The sequence below is a fragment of the Corylus avellana genome, chromosome ca9, assembly GCF_901000735.1.
Source record: "Corylus avellana chromosome ca9, CavTom2PMs-1.0".
Lineage (NCBI taxonomy): Eukaryota > Viridiplantae > Streptophyta > Magnoliopsida > Fagales > Betulaceae > Corylus > Corylus avellana.
Window position 1 is genome coordinate 13,333,803 of NC_081549.1, and position 24,604 is coordinate 13,358,406.

General features: G+C 36.8%; 2 protein-coding genes and 1 pseudogene across 2 annotated transcripts; all 3 read left to right on the forward strand.

Annotated features, from left to right (window-relative positions):
• Positions 1-495: 495 nt before the first annotated feature.
• On the forward strand, positions 496-5,360 carry LOC132162328 (probable LRR receptor-like serine/threonine-protein kinase At3g47570; annotated as a pseudogene).
• Positions 5,361-17,470: 12,110 nt separating this feature from the next.
• Positions 17,471-21,844, forward strand: LOC132162330 (probable LRR receptor-like serine/threonine-protein kinase At3g47570). Its single transcript, XM_059572575.1, has 3 exons — positions 17,471-17,588; positions 19,240-19,360; positions 21,265-21,844. The coding sequence occupies exons 1-3, from the start codon at positions 17,471-17,473 to the stop codon at positions 21,842-21,844; spliced, it is 819 nt and encodes a 272-aa protein (XP_059428558.1).
• A 1,820-nt stretch (positions 21,845-23,664) lies between these two features.
• Positions 23,665-24,015, forward strand: LOC132162331 (uncharacterized). Its single transcript, XM_059572576.1, has one exon. It carries the CDS (start codon positions 23,665-23,667, stop codon positions 24,013-24,015), a length of 351 nt encoding a protein of 116 aa, XP_059428559.1.
• The last annotated feature ends 589 nt before the right edge of the window (positions 24,016-24,604 follow it).

A 24,604-nucleotide genomic window follows, 5' to 3' on the forward strand; every position in this document is an offset into this window, starting at 1 on the left:
AAAAAAAAAAAATTGGGGGTTGCTCTTGGCCGGTTTGGGGGGTGGCTACAATGGCGGATGCAAAGGGGCGCACTCCCCCCCAAATCTTTTTTTTTAAAAAAAAAAAAAATTTAAGGTAATTTTTTTTAGTTTTTTTTTTTCCTAGCCCATACTCCTCTTTCTCCCGCCCCTCCTAATACAAATTTCTATATCCGCCACTAGGGGGCTGGCCACCACCAACTGACCGGTTTGGGGGTGGCAAGTCACCCCACCCGCACGGCCGAATGGGGGTGGCCGGGCCATCCCCATTTGGCCCGTTTGGGCACGGTGTTTTCCAATCTGGGTGATTTCTCTTTCGTCGTAGACCCATCTGGGTGTTTTCCTATTCTCCATGGAAAAGTCTTTTCATAATTTCTTCATTTTTTGCTCAGTCAAATATATACATTGTAGTTTTTGTTTCTTGCTAATTAATTATTTCCTACTTTGGCATATCATCCTCAGGGTACAGTGAGGGAAATGGTGCTGGGATCAAAGCCTTCTGGCTGCGAGAACAGGTGCTTAAATTGCAAGCCTTGCATTGCCACTCTTGTCATTCCTTCTCACGAAAAAATGGAAGGGTTTCAGTGCAATAATATCATCTCATGGAGAAGATGATGGCTATCTCTTCTCCTGGAAATGTAGATGCAGAAATAAGCTCTATCAACGGCCGGATGGGGGTTGGAGCCTAGGGGGTGGCCAAACCGGCAATATGGGGTGGCCAAGCCACCTTAAAACTGGCCAAAGCCACCCCTAATTTTTTTTTTTTTTTAATACATATATTCTTTTTTATTTTTTAAAAATTAAATATATGACACTTGGCAACATTAGATTGGTGCAGACGTGACGTTCTGCTAAGTTTTGGACAGAATTTTAACGGATGTATCATCTTGGTCTTTATCAAAACCACCAGTTACCTCCAGTTATAAAAATAAATCCCGAAGAGGGAGAAAATAAAGTGTTGAAACCCTAGGCGGCAAAAGAGTATTTAACCTTAAATTTAATCATTTAAATCAACACTTTAAAACTTATTGAAACAAGCTTTATAGATGGATGTAGCAGTAGCATCTGATTTCCTCATAGTTTTTTAGCAATTGTGACGTTTGTAAATCATAGTTTTTCAGCTTGTTTGTTAATTTATTTTCATTCATCCAATAAGAAGAAGAAAAAAAAAAGGGAAGAAGAAGAAGAAGTGAGCAAACAAATATCAACTAAATATCACGGGTTTCCAACTAAGGGCGTGTTTGGGGTTGTGTTTGAGGACCTCAAAAGTGCATTTAACACCCTAAAAGCTCGTTTGAAAAAAAAAAAAAAAAAGATCGGTTTGGTCAAAAAAAATTGAAAGCGCTTTCGAAGGTCAAAAGCCTAAAAATGATAAAAACTCACTTTTAGTAAAAGCTTAGAAATGAAGCTTTTGTGAAAAAGCATTTACTTAAAAGCTCTTTTTTTCAAACGCAATATCAAATGTCATGGGATCGAACCTTAACTTCGTTAACTCACCTCTAGGAGTTTGAGCGCACACGTGAAGTGAAAAGTCAAAGTAATGATTAAGTGAATAAATTTACCTCTACCTATTAGTTTAAGCTTTTGAAACAAGTGTTAAGTAAGTTGTTGAAAAAACGCTACAAGAATAAAGTTCATCATAAAACATATTACTTCATATTTCCATAACTAGGTACAAATTAGGGACGACAAAGATTGCAGCAAACAAAGCAATGAAATTGAGTAGATGTTAAAGAGTAGTCGGACGAATTTCATTACCTATAGGTGGGCCAACAACTATCAAAATGAAGTTTGAATTGCATGCGTCATTACACTCTACTTAAAAGAAGCTAGGCCTCGCCATCTATATTATCCCAATCGCTTGACCCACTAAAATTTGTTTCCTTTTGACTCTCATTGGAAATTTTTGATATTTTCATATCAAACAAACTCGACTTGGACCCTACTCTTGATAAATTATATTCCCAACCAGATGAAGCACTCTTGTCTGCATTCCAGGCTGATTTTCTTCATATTCTTTCGCGGAATTCTTCTCTTGTTTAAGAGCCCAACTTTGAAATCTACAAGAATTCCAACTTTTACAGATGAGTCCGATCGATTGGCGTTGCTTGCCTTCAAGAATCAGATTAGTGGAGACCCACTTCAAATCATGAGCTTGTGGAATGACTCCACCCACTTCTGCAACTGGTTTGGTGTTACATGCACCCCCTCCAGTAAAAGAGTCATGATTCTCAACTTACAAGTTCAAAGATTGAGTGGCACCTTAGCACCTTCTATTGGAAATCTTACTCACCTTACTGGAATCAACCTGAGAAACAACAGCATCTATGGTGAAATTCCTCAAGAAGTGGAAGACTAGGGCGCCTACAGCATCTCAACTTGAGTTTCAATTCCTTTGGTGGGAACCTTCCAAGTAATCTAAGTCATTGTACACAACTTAGAGTGCTTGATGTTGTTTACAACAAGCTTGTTGGGCAGATTCCAGAGCAGTTCAGTACATTGTCAAAGTTGGTTTACCTGAGACTTGCTGTGAACAGTCTTACAGGAAGTATCCCAGCGTGGATTGGAAACTTTTCTTCTTTGTTTGTTCTTTCCCTTCATGAGAACAATCTAAATGGGCGCATACCTAGTGCGCTTGGTCGTCTATCAGTGTTGGGATTTTTCAGTCTTGCGGTGAATAATCTATCTGGTACTATCTCTCCTCTCATTTATAATATATCTTCCATATACCATTTCTCTGTTGCTAGAAACCAATTGCATGGAAGCCTTCCATCAGATGTTGGCCTTAGTTTTCTTAACCTAAAAGCATTTTTTAGCGGTCTTAATAGTTTCATAGGACATATTCCCGTGTCATTGTCAAATGCGTCTAGACTTCACAAGCTTGACTTTAGTGAAAATGGTCTCATTGGGACGGTGCCTTAAAATCTAGGAGGTTTGCGTGGCTTGGTTTATCTGGGTTTCGGAGAAAATAGACTTGGAAATGGGAAAGTTGGTGACCTGAATTTTCTGGATTTTTTGGCTAATTGTACATGTTTAGAGGCCTTGACTCTCGAATTCAATCAATTTGGTGGTGTACTGCCCAACTCTATAGCCAACCTTTCCTCCCAGTTGTGGCGGCTTGCTCTAGGTGGAAATAAGATACATGGAGGCATTCCCATTGGGATTGGCAACCTTGTTAACTTGACCGATCTTGAATTACAAGGTAACAATTTGGGTGGTCCTCTCCCTGATGCACTTGGGAAGCTCCAGCAGTTACATGTACTATATTGAACAATAACAAATTTTCATGGTCGATCCCATCCTCTTTAGGTAACTTAACTAAATTGATAAAGCTCCTCGTGGATGAGAACAAATTTGTGGGAAGTATACCCCCAACCCTAGGAAACTGCCAAAATTTGCTTGAACTAAACCTTTCTACTAACAATCTCAATGGTGCCATACCAAAACAAGTTATTGGTCTTTCTTCCCTTTCAATTTATTTGGTCATGTCTCATAATTCGTTGATAGGTACACTACCATTTGAAGTAGGTACCTTAAAAAATCTTTGGAAGTTAGATCTCTCAGATAATAAATTATCTGGTGAAATTCCAACTTCCTTGGTAGCTGTACTAGTTTGGTGAGTTTGCATTTGGAGGGTAATTCATTTGAAGGAGCAATTCCTCCATTTTTGAAGACACTAAGAGGTTTAGAAGAAATTGATGTTTCGAGCAATAACTTGTCAGGGCAGATTCTTGAATTTCTTAGCAACTTTTTGTCACTTAAGCATCTCAATCTTTTTGATATTGATCTCTTTGGAAGAGTGCCAAGTGAAGGGATTTTTTCGAATGTAAGCGCAATTTCAATCTTTGGAAATTACAAACTACGTGGTGGTGTCCCAGAATTACATTTGCCAACATGCTACAGAAGTAGTACACGTGCATCCGTGAAACGCCTTGCACTCAAGGTAGTAATTCCTATCATATTGGAACTTGTTCTACTATGTTTTTTCATTACATGTTGTAATGTTAAAAAATGGAGAAAGAGACCTTTGGCTGCATCTTCCTTAATGAATAGGCAATTGGCTGGCATATCTTTTGCAGAACTCTCAGCATCAACTAATGGTTTCTCTGTGGACAATTTGATCAGTTCTGATAGTTTTGGTTTTGTATACAAAGGAGTTCTTTCTAGCAATGGAGCAGTTATTGCAATTAAAGTGTTAAACCTTCAACAACGAGGAGGTTCCAAGAGTTTCGTTAATGAATGCAATGTTTTGAGAAGTTTATGACATCGTAATCTCCTTAAGGTTATCACTGCTTGGTCAAGTATTGATCATCAAGGGAACGACTTTAAGAGTCTAGTTTTTGAGTTCATGTGTAATGGAAGCTTAGACCAGTGGCTGCATCCTATAGAGGATGAGCAACATCAATGCAAGAGATTGAGCTTTATTCAGAGACTGAACATAGCAATTGGTGTTGCTTATGCATTACAATATCTTCATCTCCATTGCCAAACACCGATTGATCACTGTGATTTAAAGCCAAGCAATGTCCTCCTCAATGAAGATATGGTGGCTCATGTTGGTGACTTTGGATTAGCAAAGTTCGTCATTGACGCATCAGATAATCCCTCCAAAAATCAAAGTATGTTAGACTTTTCAGTTGCATTGAAGGGTTCCATCGGGTACATTCCTCCAGGTTTGGTTTCAACCAATAATTCGATTATGGCTAAAGTATGAATGAAAGTTCAAACCTATTTTTGATAGGTCCAAGTCTAATTCTTAGGTCTTTTTTTTTTTTTTTTTTGTTTTTTTTGTTTTTTTCAAGTATGTCTAATTCTTGGGTCTTATATATATAAATATATAACTATAAATTCTGAAGTATAGATCTATAATATCTAGTGATCATGTACTAATGTATTAATAAATTGCAGGGTATGGGATGGGTGGCCAAATTTCTATACTTGGAGATATTTATAGCTATGGTGTACTATTGCTAGAGATGTTCACTGGGAAAAAACCTACCAATGACATGTTCAAAGAAGGTTTGAGCATTCAAAAGTTTACTGCAATGGCTTTGCCGGAACGTGTCATGGATATAGTGGACTTGTCGATGCCCTTTGAAGAAAATGAAGATGATGATGAGACAAATAACGTTGATATAGAAGAAAGCGCAATAATTGAAGAAGTTGATCATCATTTCAATTCTAGAAGTAGAGTTGTGGATTGCTTGATCTCGGTGTTGCAGATTAGATTGTTGTGCTCTTCAACATCACCTCATGAGCGTTTGCCCACAAATGATGTCGTCAACGAAATGAGGGCAATTAGAGACGCATTTTGCCGAAGTCCCGTGGGCATCACCAATTGATGACAATATATATCTTGTAGGTCGTCATAAGGCATGTGCATGTTCAGTGGGTTTGGTTCAGGTTTATCTTATATATCCTAGGCATGCACCCCATAGATAGTTGATGTTTGGTGTGTCATTGTTATCATCTGTTTTTGTTATCTCTTATCTCTGATCAAATAAGTGCACGGTAGAATGTTATGAGGTGGTGTAATTTGAACTTATTGGGATCTATGAGAATTATTCGGTTTATCCCAAATTCCTTGGGAATGAGACGTCTTTAACAGCTTGGTTAGACTCCATATACAGTTGTGTTGTGTTTTCTTGCATCCTGTTGTGTTTTTCATAAGTTTTACATCAAAGTGGCCGGTACGTATAAGTGGCAAAGGCTCTTATTTGTGATTTCATTTCTAGCGCATGTTTTCATTATAATTTAATTATAATTTTATTCATTTATTTATTTATTTTGTGAAAGTGTTTTAGAAAAGAATAACAAAAAAAATATTAAAAAATAACAATGAAAAATAAAACAGATGTTATTGAAAAAATCATTAAATTTAAACGGCGGTTAATTTCTATCTTATGAGGACCGGCGGTTAATTACAACAAAAAATACTTTTGTTTTAGCAATCCTAAAACCATTTTGTACAATAAATTTTGGTTCTTTTTTACCTACTTTTCATTAACCGCATTGTTAATGAAATTTCTTAATCTATATCTATTGAAGATATATGCACCCAAGTACGAAAGTATTGTCAAAACAATTTAAAACCCAGATACCCACTTAAACAAACGTTATAATTAAATACTAAAATCGGTATTATTTCATCCATACAAGCATGAAAAAAAAAAAAAACAATTTTGTTAATGAACAAAAATATAGATGCTCTCTATTAATTTCCAGCTTGCCAATAAAATCCACAAAGAAGAACATAGCAACATTTCAAAGCCAATCCAAGTCTAGTAGATTCCGCCTTCAGCAAACTTGTTTTAGCTTAATTTTGACCCACCCATGCACAAAATTTCGCCATTAATGCTGCTACTATGTCAAATGATCAGGAATTGGATATTCTCCAATCCATTATGGACACGAGAGGATCCTATTCCCATTGAGATGCGACAAAGGCATGATAATAAAGACTACTCAGATAATGCAATATTAAAAATGAACTCTATGGTAGCGTGTATTAAATTTTTATGAACACAAGGTTTTGAGTTTTGACTCCCATGAATGATCAATGGGAGAAATTGTCTTCTATTTATAATAAATCTCAAGTAAACTCATTAGTTCTTATACGTTACAAACTTGTCCACTTGAAGTATATATATATATATATATAGGAGTTATAATAGCCTGGAAATCTAAGAACTATGTTCTAATATATAGCGTGCTTCATTTTTGATATATTCTCAATAATATCTTCCAAATGAGTAATGAGTTGAAATGGAACAACCACTCTTAGTCTTACATTACAACAAAGGCAATGGCGAAATGGATGTCCACTTTGAAAAGGAAATCAATTTACAAGGAATTTGATTCCGTGGAAATCTAAATGCGTAATGCATTTCACACATAACTAATCATCTTCCAAATTTGTGCAAATTGGTCAAATGATGGAATTAGATTTCCATGGAATTAATTAATCATATTCCTTGCAAATTGATTTGCTTTTGAAAGTGGATGGACATTTGTGGGTTGATGACTATTAATTGGTTAGTCTTCGAGCGTGCACAACATGGTCCAACAAGGTAATCAATTAGCGGGAGAGTTTTTACTTTTATATATTTTTGGGCAATCAGTCAATGATGAAAGAAATAGTCACCACTGGGGCAAATCGTGCATTACTGATGTTTAAAATAATCTAATTATATATGTCCATTAGTAGATTATATATCTATAAACGATTTCAAGGTGGATTGAAATCTCTATTGGTATCATAGCTACCACTAAATCATAAACAAAGACCACTGAAGTGTGTTTGGTATGGACCGGTAGTTAGTTATAGGTTTTAGAGTTATTTTTTGTGCAATTAATGGAATGTAAACAAAGCAAAACAATTGAGAGAGTTGGGCCTGCTTAATTTTTCATACAAGATGAAAATAGTGGAAAATACTTCCAAAAAAAAAAAAAAAATTACAAATCTTAGGTTTCACTTATTAAAAAAGAGTTTGAGTCCACATGTGAGGGTGAGTGTTAAGTATTAATTAAGTGATTAAATTTAGTTCTTCCTATCAATTTAAAATTTTGGGATAAGTGGTGATTTAATAGAACTCATAGAGAGAAAGTGGCATTCGTTATGGTATAAAAAAGAGGATAGTCATTGCTCTCTAATTAAGATCCCAAATATAATTAAAAGAGATTATCAATTGCAAGGATGAAAATAATTCAAGAGGCAGAAAGAGGGAAAAACAAGAAATTGCAAAGATAGAATAAGACTCCAATTATTGAAAAATGTTTGTTGGAGCTCTCCAATTAAAGACCTAATTATGGTAAAATTATTTAATTTCTGGAAATTAAAATAACGGTTAACTTCCTAAAGACCCCATGAACTTCCACCCATTTTAATAAGACCTCAAAATTAAAAAACTCTCAATTTCACTTCCGCGAACTTCTAATTTGATGCAATTTATCCCCTTTCGTTAGGATTTGGAGTTAAACAGATCACCCACTTTTAATATGTGAGACCCAACACGTAAAATATTTAAATGAAATGGGAGGTAATTGACGAAGTCAAGGTTCGAACACAAAACCTTTGGCTCTGATACCATGTTAAATCATTACATACCTCAAATGTTTAAGCTAATAGGAAAAGATAAATTTAATCATTTAAATCAACACTTTAACACTTAAAGGGACAAGCTTTATAGATGGATGTAAATCATAGTTTTTCAACTTGTTTGTTAATTTATTCTTATTCATCCAAAAAGAAGTAGGAAAAAAAAAAAGAAAAAGAAAAAGTTAGCAAACAAGTATCAACTAAATATCACGGGTTTCCCACTAGGGGAATGTTTGAGGACCTCAAAAGTGCGTTTAACATCCTTAAGGCTCGTTAGAGAAAAATATAAATATATTATAAATCCTTGAGTCAACCCGCAAAAACTATAAAATCTCTATTTTTTTTTTTTAGAGTTTTTACTCCGTGGGTTAATCAAAATGCCAAATAAATCCCCACCATTAAATTTTCTCAAATTTGTGTAACGCCCGTTAGTCCCAATCAAAATACACCATTTTTCCACGTCAAAATATTAATTTTTTTATTAATTTAATTTAAAAATTAAACCTAAAAAAAAAAAAAAAAATTGAACAGGTGGCCAAAAAGCCACCCCTTCCTCTCTGTTTTTGGGCTTTTAATTTTCGCATGGTTATGTGCGCATTTGTGGTCGTATTGGGTTTGATTTTGACGGGTATTTCTCGTTTTGGTGATTGGTCGTTTTGCTTTCTGGGTGTTTGATATTTTTGGTATTCTCTGTTTGGTTGCTGAGAATATGCTGGGAAAAAGACCGAAGGGTATGTTTATATTGTTTTGGATTGGTCAAATGTTATACTGTATATGTGAGTGACAATTTACTGAGTTTTGTTTCCTTGGGTTTCAGTGATGGTGAATTTTAGCATCCAAAATTTGAATTCCAAAATATATAGATTTACATTTTGTGTACGGAGTTGAAAATGAGTAATTTAGGAAGCAAATTCTAAAGCATGTCCGGACCGCCAGAAGCTGGGTCCGGACACAAAAACCAGAAACAATGTTTTGAAGGAGGGGTGCGGACCTCCAGAAGCAGGGTCCGGACCCCATTTCCAGAAGCTATCTTGTGAAGGGGAGGTCCGGACCGCCAGAAGTAGGGTCCGGACCCCATTTCTAGAAACATTGTTTTTAAGGAGAGGTTCGAACCGCCAGAGGCAGGGTCCGGACCCCAGTTCCATAAACCATAGTTTGAAGGAGTGGTCCGAACTGCCAGAAGCCGGGTCCGGACCCCTTTTCTAGAAAGCAAGCTTTTAAGTAGCATGTCCGGACACATGCCTTTGGTGTCCGGACCTCATGTGGTTACGATCATGCAACCCTAACCAAGTCCGGACACCTGATTATCCATGTCCGGACATGGCTGCTTTAATTTGTTTCATTTTTTATTTAAGCAAACTAATTTTGCTATTCACGGTACGTATTTTGGTGAGAAAAATTAGTGTGCTTAGAGTGAGAGATATTGTTCAAGATTATTTGTGAAAAGAAAATACGTGAAGCCAATCGGAGTTCCGGTGAAAGGAAATCTTTTAGAAGAATTGTGCTAGATGTTCTGGAAAGGGCTACTGAGGTAGAAGTCAAGTGGGTCACTTGTCGTGTGCAAGGAAGAGTCAAAGGTTTTGTAATTCTTCTTGTATTCCTTATTCTTCTTATAGTGAATTGATTTCCTGAGTTTAGCTGCCCCGGAGAGGTTTTACATTTAGAGAGTTCTCTAAATGGTTTCCTCTTCGTAACCAAAGATCTGTGTTCTTGATTGCTTAATTCATATCTATATTTGGTTGATCTTTTAACTGCTAGGTTAGATCTTTTTCTGAATAATTTTTGTGAAACACCTAGACATTTGGATAGGTGTTGTTTGGAGTCGTTTTAGAATTTTCAGTTGGTATCAGAGCGGGTTCACTCTGCGAAGGAATTTTTTTTTCCTGAGTGTGATCCAAGACTCCATATCAAATGTCTCTTACGGTTGCTCCTAATTCTCTTCCCGTCTTTGACGGAACAAATTATAAGCTTTGGAAAATTCATATGAGAGCTTACTTTAAATCCATTAATGTTTGGCATATTGTTGAATCTGGATGGACACGTCCAGACAAAGCAATAGCTGAATGGACAACGGAGGAAAAGAATAATGCTACTGCGAATGACAAAGCTATAAATGCTATTTACATCTCTGTTTCAAATGAGGAATTTTCTAGAATTTCTAGATGTGAAATAGCTAAGGAAGCTTGGGAAACTTTAGAAATCACACATGAAGGAACTAAGGTTGTTAGAACTTCAAAAATTCAAATGTTGGTTTCTCAGTTTGAGGAGATTAGAATGCAGGAAGATGAAACTTTTGCTGAATTCTATTCGAAGCTTAGTGCCATTAGAAACTCTACCATTAATTTGGGAAAGAAAATGGATGATGCTAAAGTGGTGAAAAAAATCTTAAGATCTTTGCCTTAGAGGTTTATTCCCCAAATTGCTGCTATACAATAGAGCAAAGACTTAGATACTATGAGAGTAGAAGAACTTGTAGGTTCCCTTCAGAGCTTTGAGCTAATTCTACTCAAACTCAAGAAAACTAAAAACATTGCTCTCAAAGCAAAAAATGTTAAAGTCAATTCTTGTGGGTCATCTGATGAGGATTCTGGGGATGATGAAGAATTTGCCCTGTTTGCTAAAAAATTTAGAAAATTTTTTTGACCCGTGAATGGAAGGTTTAAAAATCGTGACTCAAAAATTCCTGTGAAACCTAAAGGTGAATTTAGAAGTAATCCACGTGAGAACTTAGAGACTGATCAGAAAGATAAGTTCACTAGTGGACGAAAATGTCATGAATGTGGGGGTTGGGGTCATATTCGAATTGAATGTGCTAATCTGAAAAAATCCAAAGGTAAAGCTTTCAATGTCACTCCGAGTGATGAATCGGATGATGAAAAATCCGAAGAAGAAGTTGAAGGAGGAGTGAATTATTTAGCTTTTACTGCGTCTTATGATAATTATTATAAGACTGTTAACTCACCTCATATGATAAACGAATCTGAAATTGAATTAGATGATGAGGTGGATTTACAGACTGCTTATAATAACTTGTTTGTGGAATGTGATAAATTGAACAAGCTGAATAGGAAAAATCTGAAGAATCTGAAAGAAGCTGAACTTGAAAAAGAAAGATTAATGAAATCTATGGATGAATGTTTAGCTATTCGAAACACTTTGACTTCTGAAAACCTCATGCTGATTGCTAAAGTGAAATCTTTGGAAAAGGACTTGAATGATTCGAATGATCATTTAAAGAAATTTTCTAGTGATAAACTGAATCAAATGTTAGGGAATCAGAAACATTCACATGATAGGACTGGATTGGGTTCTAATAAACATGTTCATTCATCTTCTTCAAATGTTGCAACCACTTCTAAAATCATGTTTGTGAAACCTAAAATGAAAGATGTGGAAATTGAGAATTCTTGCTTACCTCAAGAAAGTTCAGAAGATGTGACCAAGAAAAATAAGTGGAAATTCAAAGTTCCGGTAAGGACTAACTTCATCCCTACTTGTTTTCACTGTGGTGTCAAAGGTCATACTCGACCAAACTGTTTTCAAGTTAGGGCTAAACAACCATGGTCTCAGAAGAATATCCCTAGACTAGATGAACCTGGAATTGAGAATCAACTAAAAGTTTTAACTGCTCAAGTGAAACTTATTAGTGAGAAGTTAGCTGTTTTGTCAAATTCTGTTGATATAAAAGATATGTCTAATTTGATTGACAATGATGTGCAAATTCCTCCTCAAAAGGAACAGGTTTGGGTTAAAAAGAAAGATCATCTATGTCTTGTTGCTCATACTGCCTTAAGTGTTCTTAACTCTTGCTTGTGGTTTCTGGATAGTGGTTGTTCAAAACATATGACATGTGATAAATCTCTATTCAAAGAGCTTAAAGAAGGCAAAGAAGGTGGAAGCATCACTTATGGAAATGGCAGCAAATCGAAGGTGATCAGTCAAGGAATTGTGGAAATTTCCGGTGCTCCTACTCCACAAGAAGTGCTGTATGTTGAAGGACTCCGGGCAAATTTATTGAGCATCAGTCAATTTTGTGATTATGATCTAGTGGTCCAGTTTTCTAAGAAAGAATGCGGCATATTTGATTCTCAAGGAAAATGGTTGATGGGAGGAGAGCGTACTGTTGAGAACTGCTATTGTCTCTCTTCAACTTCTTCAATAAAATGCAATAAGGCAACCCTGGATACTGGAGAATTGTGGCATCAACGGTTGGGGCATCTAAATTTTCATGATCTGGTCAGAATTTCAAAGACAAAAGCCATAGCTGATTTACCCAAGATTCATCAGACTGATAAAGGAAAATGTGGCCCATGTCAATTGGGGAAACAAACTAGAACTCCTCACAAAAAGATCTCAGGTATTGTTACATCTCGAAACTTAGAGCTTCTTCACATGGATCTTATGGGCCCGACACGGACTGCTAGTTTGGGAGGCAAGAAATACATTATGGTGATCGTAGATGACTTCTCTCGATACACATGGGTAATATTGTTAAGAGAAAAATCTGAAGCCTTTGAACAAGCTCATATCTTGTTTCATAAGATACAAAATGAACAAGATTGTCTCATCAAGCGGATCAGGAGCGATCATGGCAGAGAATTCGAGAACTCAAGTTTTGAAAATTATTGTGCTCAGCAAGGTATCAAACAAGAATTCTCATCCCCCATAACTCAACAAAATGGAGTAGTTGAACGGAAAAATCGAGTCATACAAGAAATGGCTAGAGTGATGATACATGCTAAGAATTTGGCACAACATTTTTGGGGAGAAGCAGTCCATACGGCATGTCATATTGTTAATCGAGTTTTTCTTAGACCAACAACTACCAAGACACCATATGAGCTATGGCGAGGCAAAAAACCCACTGTCAAATACTTTCGGATTTTCGGAAGTACATGTTACATTCTTCGTGATAGGGAGAACTTGGGGAAGTTTGATGCAAAGAGTGACGAAGGAATTTTTCTTGGATATTCCAATACAAGTCTAGCCAGTCATGTATATAACAAAAGGACCAAGTCAGTAATGGAATCAGTAAATGTTGTCATCGATGATGAAACTATCAAGGAGCATTTTGCAGAAGAAGAACCTCAGGTTGAGGGGGAGCAGGTTGATATGTCTGATAAAACTCATGAACCTCCTAGTCCAAATGTTTCAGCAGTCCGTACATCAATACCTTCAGATGCAGAAGGCATGACTCCTTCACCAGTTCCACACTTGGTCTCTCATGCACCATCCTCCAGAGTCAAACTTAATCATCCTAGAGAAAATTTGCTGGGAAATGTGAATGAAGGGCTACGACTGTGAAACAGGGTGGTCAATCAAGTCACTTATTCTTGTTATCTCTCTCAGTTTGAGCCAAAGAAGGTTAATGAGGCATTAGAAGATGAGAGTTGGGTTGCGGCTATGCATGATGAACTCAATCAATTTGTTAGGAATGATGTTTGGAATTTGGTTCCAAAACCAAAAGATCAGAATATCATTGGCACTAAATGGATCTTCAAGAATAAATCTGACGAGCATGGTATAGTGGTAAGAAACAAAGCTCGATTGGTTGCTCAAGGATACCTCAAGTTGAAGGAGTGGGTTTTGATGAGACATTCGCACCGGTAGCCAGATTGGAATCTATCAGAATTTTGTTGAGCATCTCATGTCATCTCCAGATCAAATTATATCAGATGGACGTCAAGAGTGCTTTTCTCAATGGCATTCTTCAAGAAGAAGTATATGTAGCTCAGCCAAAAGGATTTCAGGATCCAACTTATCCGGATCATGTTTACAAGCTTGAAAAGGCGCTTTATGGATTGAAACAAGCTCCGAGAGCTTGGTATGAACGTCTGACAACATACCTTCTTGCACATGGGTTCATCCGAGGACAGGCTGACCGTACATTGTTCATCCGTAGGAAAGGCAGTCAACTTCTCATTGTCCAAATTTATGTAGATGACATTATCTTTGGCTCTACGGTCGACTCACAGGCTCATCAATTTTCTACAGAAATGAAGCAAGAGTTCGAAATGAGTATGATTGGTGAATTGACCTATTTTCTAGGTTTCCAAGTTCAACAATCCAACAAAGGCATCTTTGTGTCTCAACCAAAGTATGCCAAAGATCTTGTGAAGAGATTTGGGTTGGATGGAAAAAGTCATGCTCGCACACCCATGAGCACGAGTATTAAGCTGAGTGCAGATGTGGCTGGGAAATCTGTTGACCAAACCGTATACAGAAGCATGATAGGTTGTCTCCTTTATCTTACAACTAGTCGACCAGATATATCTTTCAGTGTGGGTGTATGTGCTCGATTCCAAGCTAATCCAAAGGAATCTCATCTGACAGCAGTTAAACGGATCCTCAGGTATGTCAATGGCACAATAAATTTTGTAATTTATTTCTCTACTAATACAAATCTTGAACTTGCAGGATATTCTGATGCTGACTGGGCTGGTAATGCTGATGATCGGAAGAGTACATCAGGCGGATGCTTTTATGTGGGAACAAATTTGGTCGCCTGGATGAGTAAGAAACAAAACTCCATCTCTCTTTCTACTGCTGAGGCCGAATATATAGTTGCTGGGAGCTACTGCACACAGCTCATCTGGATGAAGCAACTTCTTGCGGACTATGGATTTGATCAAGGAAAAATAATTGTCTATTGTGACAATACGAGTGCCATCAACATCTCAAAAAATCCGGTTCAACATTCACGCACGAAACACATTGACATTCGTCATCATTTCATTCGTGACTTGGTAGAGACCCAGGTGGTATCTCTTGAATTTATGCCTACTGAACACCAATTAGCTGACCTGTTTACAAAACCTCTAGATGGATCTAGGTTTGAGTATCTCAGGAATGCTATTGGTGTGTGCGATCTCTCATGATTGTATACATAGAACATGCCTAAAAATTGAACATATTGATATTTGTCTATAGCTGTTCTAGGGCATTTTTGTTTGTTTTTGATTTTTTTTGTTTGCTTTGTCTTTATTTTCTTTGATTATTATTATTTTTTTTTTGAGATTGTTTTATTTGTTGGATAGTCAGTTTCTCATGTCTTGTGCTCAAATGAATATTTTACATATGAGTGGGGTCAATATTTCTGCAATTTACATCTACTGCTCCATATGTTTATGATATACCTCGTTTTTTTGAAAATTATTAAAGGAGTAAGAGTCAGTTTTTCTCATGTTCGAAATTGTGCACTTTTTGCCCCCATTAGGTTTAGATTTTTGTTATGTGTTTGGGAATTTGGAGCAAACATTTTGCTTGGAAGATAGGTAGTGTCAGTTCTATCCACTTGACCTACTCGTTAGTTGAACCTAGCTCCTAAAAATTCCAACATTTTCTTAAAAAAGAAGGGGCATAAAATAAGCTCAAATGACTTAGTTTTGCTTCTGTCTGTCCCTAAAGAAAGAATCAATGATCAAATCATTGCGGAAATAGATGATTACTAAAGAACATGGTAAAAGCAAATGATTAGTCTCAGGGGGAGTGTATCGGATGAGGGAATCTAGGTCCTAACATTATAAGGTTTTACTGTGGTTTGAATCAGACTGTTTGTCTTCCTTTACAAAATGTATGCCTAGATTTACTTTTCATTGATGAAATCTTATTTAATGGGAGTTTTCACACACTACACCATCACATGAGATTTTTGATAATTGCTTACTTGACTGAATTCACAGAATAAGGTTGTGTCTTGCATATGGTACATTTATGGTGTAAGTGTAATTTTCTTGACCACTCCGAATTGTTAAGATTTCATAAGAACACACATGGGTTATTGGATATCTAAACAAGTTCTGTTTGTTTTCTGTTCTTTTTATAAAAAAAAAAAACAAAAGATTAATTTATTGTTTTTTTTTTGGTTTTTATTATTTTTTATTTTTAATTGTTGCGGTCCGGACACTGTGCTTACCTGTCCGGACACGCCCATTGCATTGGTTGTATCGACAATTTTGTTTAAAACCCCTACATCTCTTTCCATCTCCGTCCTCTCACTCTCTCGGCCGCACCACCCCTTCCTCATATCATTTGTTGTTTTTCTTTTGATATCTCTGATTTCTTTGCGTCACTTTCCCGTATCCACAATCTGTAATCGCAGGTATGGGTTCTTTTCTTTTCCTTTTTTCAATTGTGTTGTTCAAATAAAATTCTCCACGGTGACTGTTTTGGGTTTAATATTGCCATTCTGAATTACTTGATTCTTTGATTCCCATTATGCTTTCTTTCTAGTTCTTATCATTGGAGCAAAATACATATACTATCATGTATTTAGGAATGGGATTTTCATCTTGACGTATGTTTTTTCATGCATATATATTTTTTGCACACCATGTGTTTGCTCAAATGTCTCAAAGACTCCGGTTTGCATGTGTGCTCCGTTTCCTTACATTACATTGCTCTATTCCAGTGAGTTTGATCTTTAGATGTTAGTCGAGAAGTGTCTAGGAAAGGTATGTTCATTATTCATGAAATTTTTTTCAATATGATCATCAATATCTCAATGCCTATTACTTGTTTGATAAAATGTCTAAATGAAATTGGTTTCATTTATATTTCTTTATCTTCTTGTAATAAGTTTTGTTTTGGTATATTCAACATTTAAAATTTTTTCTGTTGCATCCATCTAATTTGTGGGATCACCTATTTCATATCAAAATGTTGTTTACAATGATGTTTCTCAAGAATAATATGTGCTTGTATTTGTTTGGGGTGTGAATGCAGAAAATGGTGTATCCAATTTCGGAATCCACACCAAGAAGAAAGCGTACTCGAGAAGAAAAATCAATCCTCCAAGACAAAATTTTGACACGCAAAATTGTGATTGAGCGTGGAGTGGAGCAAAATGATCTTAAAGTGGAACCGTTTCGATTCATTCATGACATATTCCAGGCAAATCAATGGACATCATTGTTTGTTCCTGTGAATGCCTACACTCGGTTAGTTCGGGAATTCTACTACAACATTGACGATATTGACTTGGTTGGTCCCCCGTTATTCAAGACCAAGGTCTCCGGGAAAACTCTTAATATCACTACTGAGCTGATCAGTGAAGTTACTGGGATTCCATTGACGAATGAGAAACCGCTTCCATTTCTGGAAGATGATCCACAACCAACAAACGGTGAAATCATGGCGGTTCTTAATCCAAGTCGGCAGCTTGTATGGGATGAAGACCTGAACAAAATTCCGATTCGCTATGTACGGGCTCCAGAGAGGCTGTTAACTCGGATTGTACTGCAGAATATTTGGCCAATCTCTCGACATAGTCATGTGACTATCGAATGAGCAATGATGATTTATGGCATCATTACTCGTGCTGAGTTTTGTTTATGCACTCATTTAGTATTGATAATGATTGAGCTCCATGAAGATCACTCTATTGCATTACCTTATGGCGGTCTCATTACGAAGATTTTGCACCCCACTTTGCCAAAAATTGCTGCAAATGAACATATGGAAGCTTCTGAAGGTTACTTTGGCAAAGGAACTGTGATGAAGTCAAATGCCCAACTTCGGCTTCACGCTCCAGCTGCGCAGGCGCCTTAACTTGCTCAAGATTCTCCAGCTGCGTCCTCCTCGGGATCATCAGATATTTCAAGTCAATTAACTAAAATAATTGACTTACTTCAAACTCAAGGCCAAAGCATTGAAGCCCTCAACACTCGCCTAACGAATTTGGAGAAAGATGTGAAGTCTATCAAGGAAAGCTTTTGGCAAGAATAATTTTTCCCTCCTGTTTCGGTTTGTTTCTGGCAAGAATAATTTTTTTTGTGTTGTCTGGTTATACTTAAGAATTCATTGGTTTTTGGTTTCCTTGTTTAAAACTCCAGATTTTTTTTGCTTCTTTTGTCCTTCCGAGACAAAAAGGGGGAGTTATTTTGATGTGTCATTTTCATGTACTACAATTATTTTTGTTCCCGAATGGCCAAAGGGGGAGTTTGTTAGTTTAGGTTTTGGCTCATTCGGTTTACATGTACGGAGTTGAAAATGAGTAATTTAGGAAGCATATTCTAGAGCATGTCCGGACCGCCAGAAGCAGGGTCCGGACCCCATTTCCAGAAACTATCTTGTGAAGGGGAGGTCCGGACCGCCAAAAGCAGGGTCCGGACCCCATTTCCAGAAACATTGTTTTTAAGGAGAGGTCTGGACCGCCAGAAGCAGGGTCCGGACCCTAGTTCTAGAAACCATAGTTTGAAGGAGGGGTCCGGACCGCCAGAAGCAGGGTCCGGACCCCATTTCCAGAAACTATCTTGTGAAGGGGAGGTCCGGACCGCTAGAAGCAGGGTCCGGACCCCATTTCCAGAAACTATCTTGTGAAGGGGAGGTCCGGACCGCCAAAAGCAGGGTCCGGACCCCATTTCCAGAAACATTGTTTTTAAGGAGAGGTCCAGACCGCCAGAAGCAGGGTCCGGACCCTAGTTCTAGAAACCATAGTTTGAAGGAGTGGTTCGGACCGCCAGAAGCCGGGTCCAAACCCCATTTCCAGAAAGCAAGCTTTTAAGTAGCTTGTCCGGACACATGCCTTTGGTGTCCGGACCTCACGTGGTTACGATCATGCAACCCTAACCATGTTCGGACACCTGATTATCGATGTCCGGACATGGCTACTTTAATTTGTTTTATTTTCTATTTAAGCAAACTAATTTTGCTATACACGGTACGTATTTTGGTGAGAAAAATTAGAGTGCTTAAAGTGAGAGATATTGTTCAAGATTATTTGTGAAAAGAAAATACGTGAAGCCAATCGGAGTTCCGGTGAAAGGAAATCTTTTAGAAGAATTGTGTCAAATGTTATGGAAAGGGCTACATAGGTAAAAGTCAAGTGGGTCTCTTGTCGTGTGCAAGGAAGAGTCAAAGGTTTTGTAATTCTTCTTGTATTCCTTATTCTTCTTATAGTGAATTGATTTCCTGGGTTTGGCTGCCCCGGAGAGGTTTTACATTTAGAGAGTTCTCTAAATGGTTTCCTCTTCGTAACCAAATATCTGTGTTCTTGATTGCTTAATTCATATCTATATTTGGTTGATATTTTAACTGCTAGGTTAGATCTTTTTCTGAATAATTTCTGTGAAACACCTAGACATTTGGATAGGTGTTGTTTGGAGTCGTTTTAGAATTTTCAGATTGTGTGTTGAAGCTTCGTTCCGGGGATGACCAGATAACGGGTGCACTCAAGAGCTTTCAGAATGCACGTTATGCGGTGGCTAGCAATCAGATTTTAGTTGCTCTCAATTCTGCCCGGCAGTGCAGCACTCAACTGCAGAAATTCAGACTCTCTCCAGCTCTTGCAAATGAATTACGTACGCTTCAGGGTTTTTGTGCAGCCGCCAACGGAGTTCTCAAACAAATTCATTGATGACTACATCTCTCAAACAAATAAACGTATAGAAATTGATTTAATCAACCATTTGCTTTGGTCATTAGTAAATTAATTGTTTTTTTTTTCTTCTTCTTTTCAATGAGATTATATGATATTCTCGTAATCAAAATAATGCAGCCATGACTATGATATTGGTATAAATAGAACCACATGCACCAAATAGTCTCGCTTGATTTTCTATTTCATTATTTCTTTTTTTCTCCAAGCAAATGGTTGGTCTTGGTTTATGGAAAATATTAAGTTCATTATAGATGCGACGTGTACCAATTAATCAAATCATTTGGATACTTTATACCATAGAATAAGGAGTGCAGAAGGAACAGAAATTGAAAAAGGAGAGGGAATATATAACATTTAATAGGAACAAACAACCATGCGTTCATTTTAAAAGTAAAATATGTCCTTTGAATACATTTTTTCCTAGATGTTTTTGTAGTGAAAAAACAAAATAAAGTTAAAAACCTATTTAATAAGGTAACTTGTAAACTGAGTTAAAAAAATATGTCGTTATAATAATCGATTATCACATGCTTTTTTTATTAAGATTAAGTAATTAGACTCATACATTTTTGAATCACGTATTATAGGATTAATTTTACCCTCAATTGAATTTAAATAGGCGCATATTCAACACGGCGTCTACTTGGGTGCATTAGTACAATCTATCCACTGTGGCGCCTGAAAATGAGTTGAGCGAAAGATTGTCTGCAACACGGAGAAAGTCAGACTCAAAAATGGTTTTCGGAAAAAAAATAAAATATTTATATCATTTTGTGCGGCTTAAAAGGAGGTTTCCTTCAACCTTGTTAACTTGACCGATCTGGAATTACAAGGTATCTATTTGGGTGGTCCTCTCCCAAATGCACTCGGGAAGCTCTAGCAGTTACAGGTACTATATTTGAACAATAACAAATTTTCAGGGTCGATCCCATCGTCTTTAGGTAACTTAACGAAATTGATACAGCTCCTTATGGATGAGAACAAATTTGAGGGAAGTATACCCTCAAGGCTAGGAAACTGCCAAAATTTGCTTGAACTAAACCTTTCTACTAACAATCTCAATGGTACCATACCAAAACAAGTTATTGGTCTTTCATCCCTTTCAATTTATTTGGTCATGTCTCATAATTCTTTGACATGTACACTACCATTTGAAGTAGGCAACTTAAAAAATCTTTGGAAGTCAGATCTCTCAAATAATATATTATCTGGTGAAATTCCTACTTCCCTTGGTAGTTGTACTAGTTTGGTGAGTTTGCATTTGGAGGGTAATTCATTTTGAAGAAGGAATTCCTCCATCTTTGAAGATATTAAGAGGTATAGAAGAAATTTATCTTTCACGCAATAACTTGTCAGGGCAGATTTCAGAATTTCTTAGCAAGTTTTTATCACTTAAGCATCTCAATCTTTCTCATAATGATCTCTTTGGGAAAGTGCCAAGTGAAGGGATTTTTTCTAATGTAAGCACAATTTCAATCTTTGGAAATTACAAACTATGTGGTGCTATCCCAGAATTACACTTGCCAACATGCTACAGAAATAGAACACGTGCATCCATGAAACGCCTTGCACTCAAAGTAGTAATTCCTGTCATATTGGGACTTGTTCTATTGTGTTTTTTAATCACATGTTGTAATGTTAAAAAATGGAGAAAGAGACCTTTGGCTACGTCTTCTTTAAAGAATAGGCGATTGGCCTGTATATCTTATGCAGAACTCTTAGCATCAACTAATGGTTTCTGAGTGGACAATTTGATCGGTTATGGTAGTTTTGGTTCTGTATACAAAAGAGTTCTTTCTAGCAATGGAGCAATTATTGCAGTTAAAGTGTTAAACCTTCAACAACGAGGAGGTTCCAAGAGTTTCATTAATGAATGCAATGTTTTGAGAAGTTTACGACATCGTAATCTCCTTAAGGTTATCACTGCTTGCTCAAGTATTGATCATCAAGGGAACGACTTTAAGAGTCTAGTTTTTGAGTTCATGTCTAATGGAAGCCTAGACGAGTGGCTGCATGCTATAGAGGATGAGCAACATCAATGCAAGAGATTGAGCTTTATTCAAAGACTGGACATAGCCATGGATGTTGCTTATGCATTACAATATCTTCATCTCCATTGCCAAACACCGATTATTCACTGTGATTTAAAGCCAAGCAATGTCCTCCTCAATGAAGATATGGTAGCCCATGTTGCTGACTTTGGATTAGCAAAGTTCATCATTGAGGCATCACATAATCCCTCCAAAACTCAAAGTATGTCAGACTTTTCAGTTGCATTGAGGGGTTCCATCGGGTACATTCCTCTAGGTTTGTTTTCAACCAATAATTCAATTCAGGCTAAAGTATGAATGAAAGTTCAAACCTAATTCTTATAGGTCCAAGTCTAATTCTTAGGTCTTATATATATAAATATATAACTATAAATTCTTAAGTATAGAACTATAATATCTACTAATCATGTATTAATGTATTAATAAATTGCAGAGTATGGGATGGGTGGCCAAATTTCCATACTTGGAGATATTTATAGCTATGGTGTACTCTTGCTAAAGATGATAGAACCACATGCACCAAATAGTCTCGCTTGATTTTCTATTTCATTATTTCTTTTTTTCTCCAAGCAAATGGTTGGTCTTGGTTTATGGAAAATATTAAGTTCATTATAGATGCGACGTGTACCAATTAATCAAATCATTTGGATACTTTATACCATAGAATAAGGAGTGCAGAAGGAACAGAAATTGAAAAAGGAGAGGGAATATATAACATTTAATAGGAACAAACAACCATGCGTTCATTTTAAAAGTAAAATATGTCCTTTGAATACATTTTTTCCTAGATGTTTTTGTAGTGAAAAAACAAAATAAAGTTAAAAACCTATTTAATAAGGTAACTTGCAAAATTGAGTTCAAAAAATATGTCGTTATAATAATTGATTATCACATGCTTTTTTTATTAAGATTAAGTAATTAGACTCATACATTTTTGAATCACGTATTATAGGATTAATTTTACCCTCAATTGAATTTAAATAGGCGCATATTCAACACGGCGTCTCCTTGGGTGCATTAGTACAATCTATCCACTGTGGCGCCTGAAAATGAGTTGAGCGAAAGATTGTTTGCAACACGGAGAAAGTCAGACTCAAAAATGGTTTTCGGAAAAAAAAAAAAAATTTATATCATTTTGTGCGGCTTAAAATGAGGTTTCCTTAAATAATCGAAAATGTCTTCAGTTTCTCCAAGATTGTTGATCGCACCAAATAGTGGAAAATAAGTAAAAGCTTTTTGTCAAAATAAATGAAGCATTTTCGGTTGACTAGAAAATCTGTCTTTAATTTCCATAAAGGGGGTTCCTTTTTTCTAAACCCCACTTTATTTTCTGCCACAGCAGAAGTTTAGCAGAAGTTGCGAGAATCGTTCGACGGTGGTCATCCGTCGCTTACAGAGTTCGCCGAAATCCATCGTTGAAGTTCGCTAGACTTTGCTGTCGACATTCGCAAGAATCCACCGCCGGAGTTCGCCAACCGCCCCACAGGAGGGTGCCAAATTTTTCCGATGGAACTGGCTGAAATCTGCTAGCGTAGGTCGTCAGCCGTAACCCACCATTGTTGATTTTCCGTACAAACAAACTGCCAAAAAAAGGTTTCACTAAAAACATTTTCTAACAAAAAAAATATGTATTATTCGGAAAGAAACGTAGCCTAGATGAAAAATTTGACAAAATGTCGTTTTGCCACGAAGTCAAAACTCATATATAAAATTGAGGTCCTTATTTGTTGCTAGAAGAAAATAAATTTTTAGGCAATTTCTTATTGGTTGGAAAAAGGAGCTGCTAATCAATTAAACGCGAAAGATTGTTTGTTGAAGTTTTTTTTTTAGAACGGAAACCAAAAGAAGCGTTTTTGTGAGTGTTTTAGGTTATTTGTTAATATTTTTGTTTTGAGAATAATAGAAAATAAAAGGCCAAAACGGCCTGCATAGGCGAGCAACCCTTGCAGCAATACCAAATGGCCTAATTATAGCCTACTTCCCCCCTTTATTGAGGGACTTCAAGGAGCCTTGTAAGCTATAAAATGGCAAGTTCATGACTCATAATAACATCCTTGAGTTAATTCATTGTACTTGTTCTTAATTAATTTGCATTAAATAGATCTATATATTCTCAAATGGCTTCCGCTTGCAAATTTGTTCTCGTTGTTGTGGCCATGCTTGTTGGCCTCATTGCATTTGTGAGTGGAGATGCAGCACTAATAAACAACGTGTGCCGCAAAACTGGAGACCCCGTGTATTGCCACAAGTGCTACAACATGTACAGCCGAAGCTCCCATGAGGACGTCAAAGCCCTCGGCCGAACATCCCTCGATTGTGCTAGCCTCGAGTCAATAACTGTGATGGGTCTCGTGGATAAATTTGTGGTCAATGCCACAGACAAGGCCGTGAAGAATTCGTACATTGATTGTGCGTTGAAGCTTCGTTCCGGGGATGACCAGATAACGGGTGCACTCAAGAGCTTTTAGAATGCACGTTACGCGGTGGCTAGCAATCAGATTTTAGTTGCTCTCAATTCTGCCCGGCAGTGCAGCACTCAACTGCAGAAATTCAGACTCTCTCCAGCTCTTGCAAATGAATTACGTACGCTTCAGGGTTTTTGTGCAGCCGCCAACGGAGTTCTCAAACAAATTCATTGATGACTACATCTCTGAAACAAAAGTTGATATACCTACCTTTTAGTAACTCTATATGTTTTTTTTTTTTTTTTCTATGGATGAGGATGAGTGTGATCTGAAACCCATGAATTATATTTGTATATCCAATGGCGGAGTTATCTAAGAAACAAATAAACGTATAGAAATTGATTCAATCAACCATTTGCTTTGGTCATTAGTAAATTAATTGTTTTTTTTTTCTTCTTCTTTTCAATGAGATTATATGATATTCTCGTAATCAAAATAATGCAGCCATGACTATGATATTGGTATAAATAGAACCACATGCACCAAATAGTCTCGCTTGATTTTCTATTTCATTATTTCTTTTTTTCTCCAAGCAAATGGTTGGTCTTGGTTTATGGAAAATATTAAGTTCATTATAGATGCGACGTGTACC

What these genes read in the sequence shown, in the direction of transcription:
- LOC132162330 (XM_059572575.1), top strand. Translation starts at nt 17,471, where the DNA reads ATGATTGAGCTCCATGAAGATCACTCTATTGCATTACCTTATGGCGGT. An exon ending in ACATATGGAAGCTTCTGAAG is followed by an intron (nt 17,589 to 19,239) that starts GTTACTTTGGCA and finishes TAGAATTTTCAG; the next exon opens with ATTGTGTGTTGAAGCTTCGT. An exon ending in GCTCTCAATTCTGCCCGGCA is followed by an intron (nt 19,361 to 21,264) that starts GTGCAGCACTCA and finishes CGGTTATGGTAG; the next exon opens with TTTTGGTTCTGTATACAAAA.
- LOC132162331 (XM_059572576.1), top strand. Translation starts at nt 23,665, where the DNA reads ATGGCTTCCGCTTGCAAATTTGTTCTCGTTGTTGTGGCCATGCTTGTT.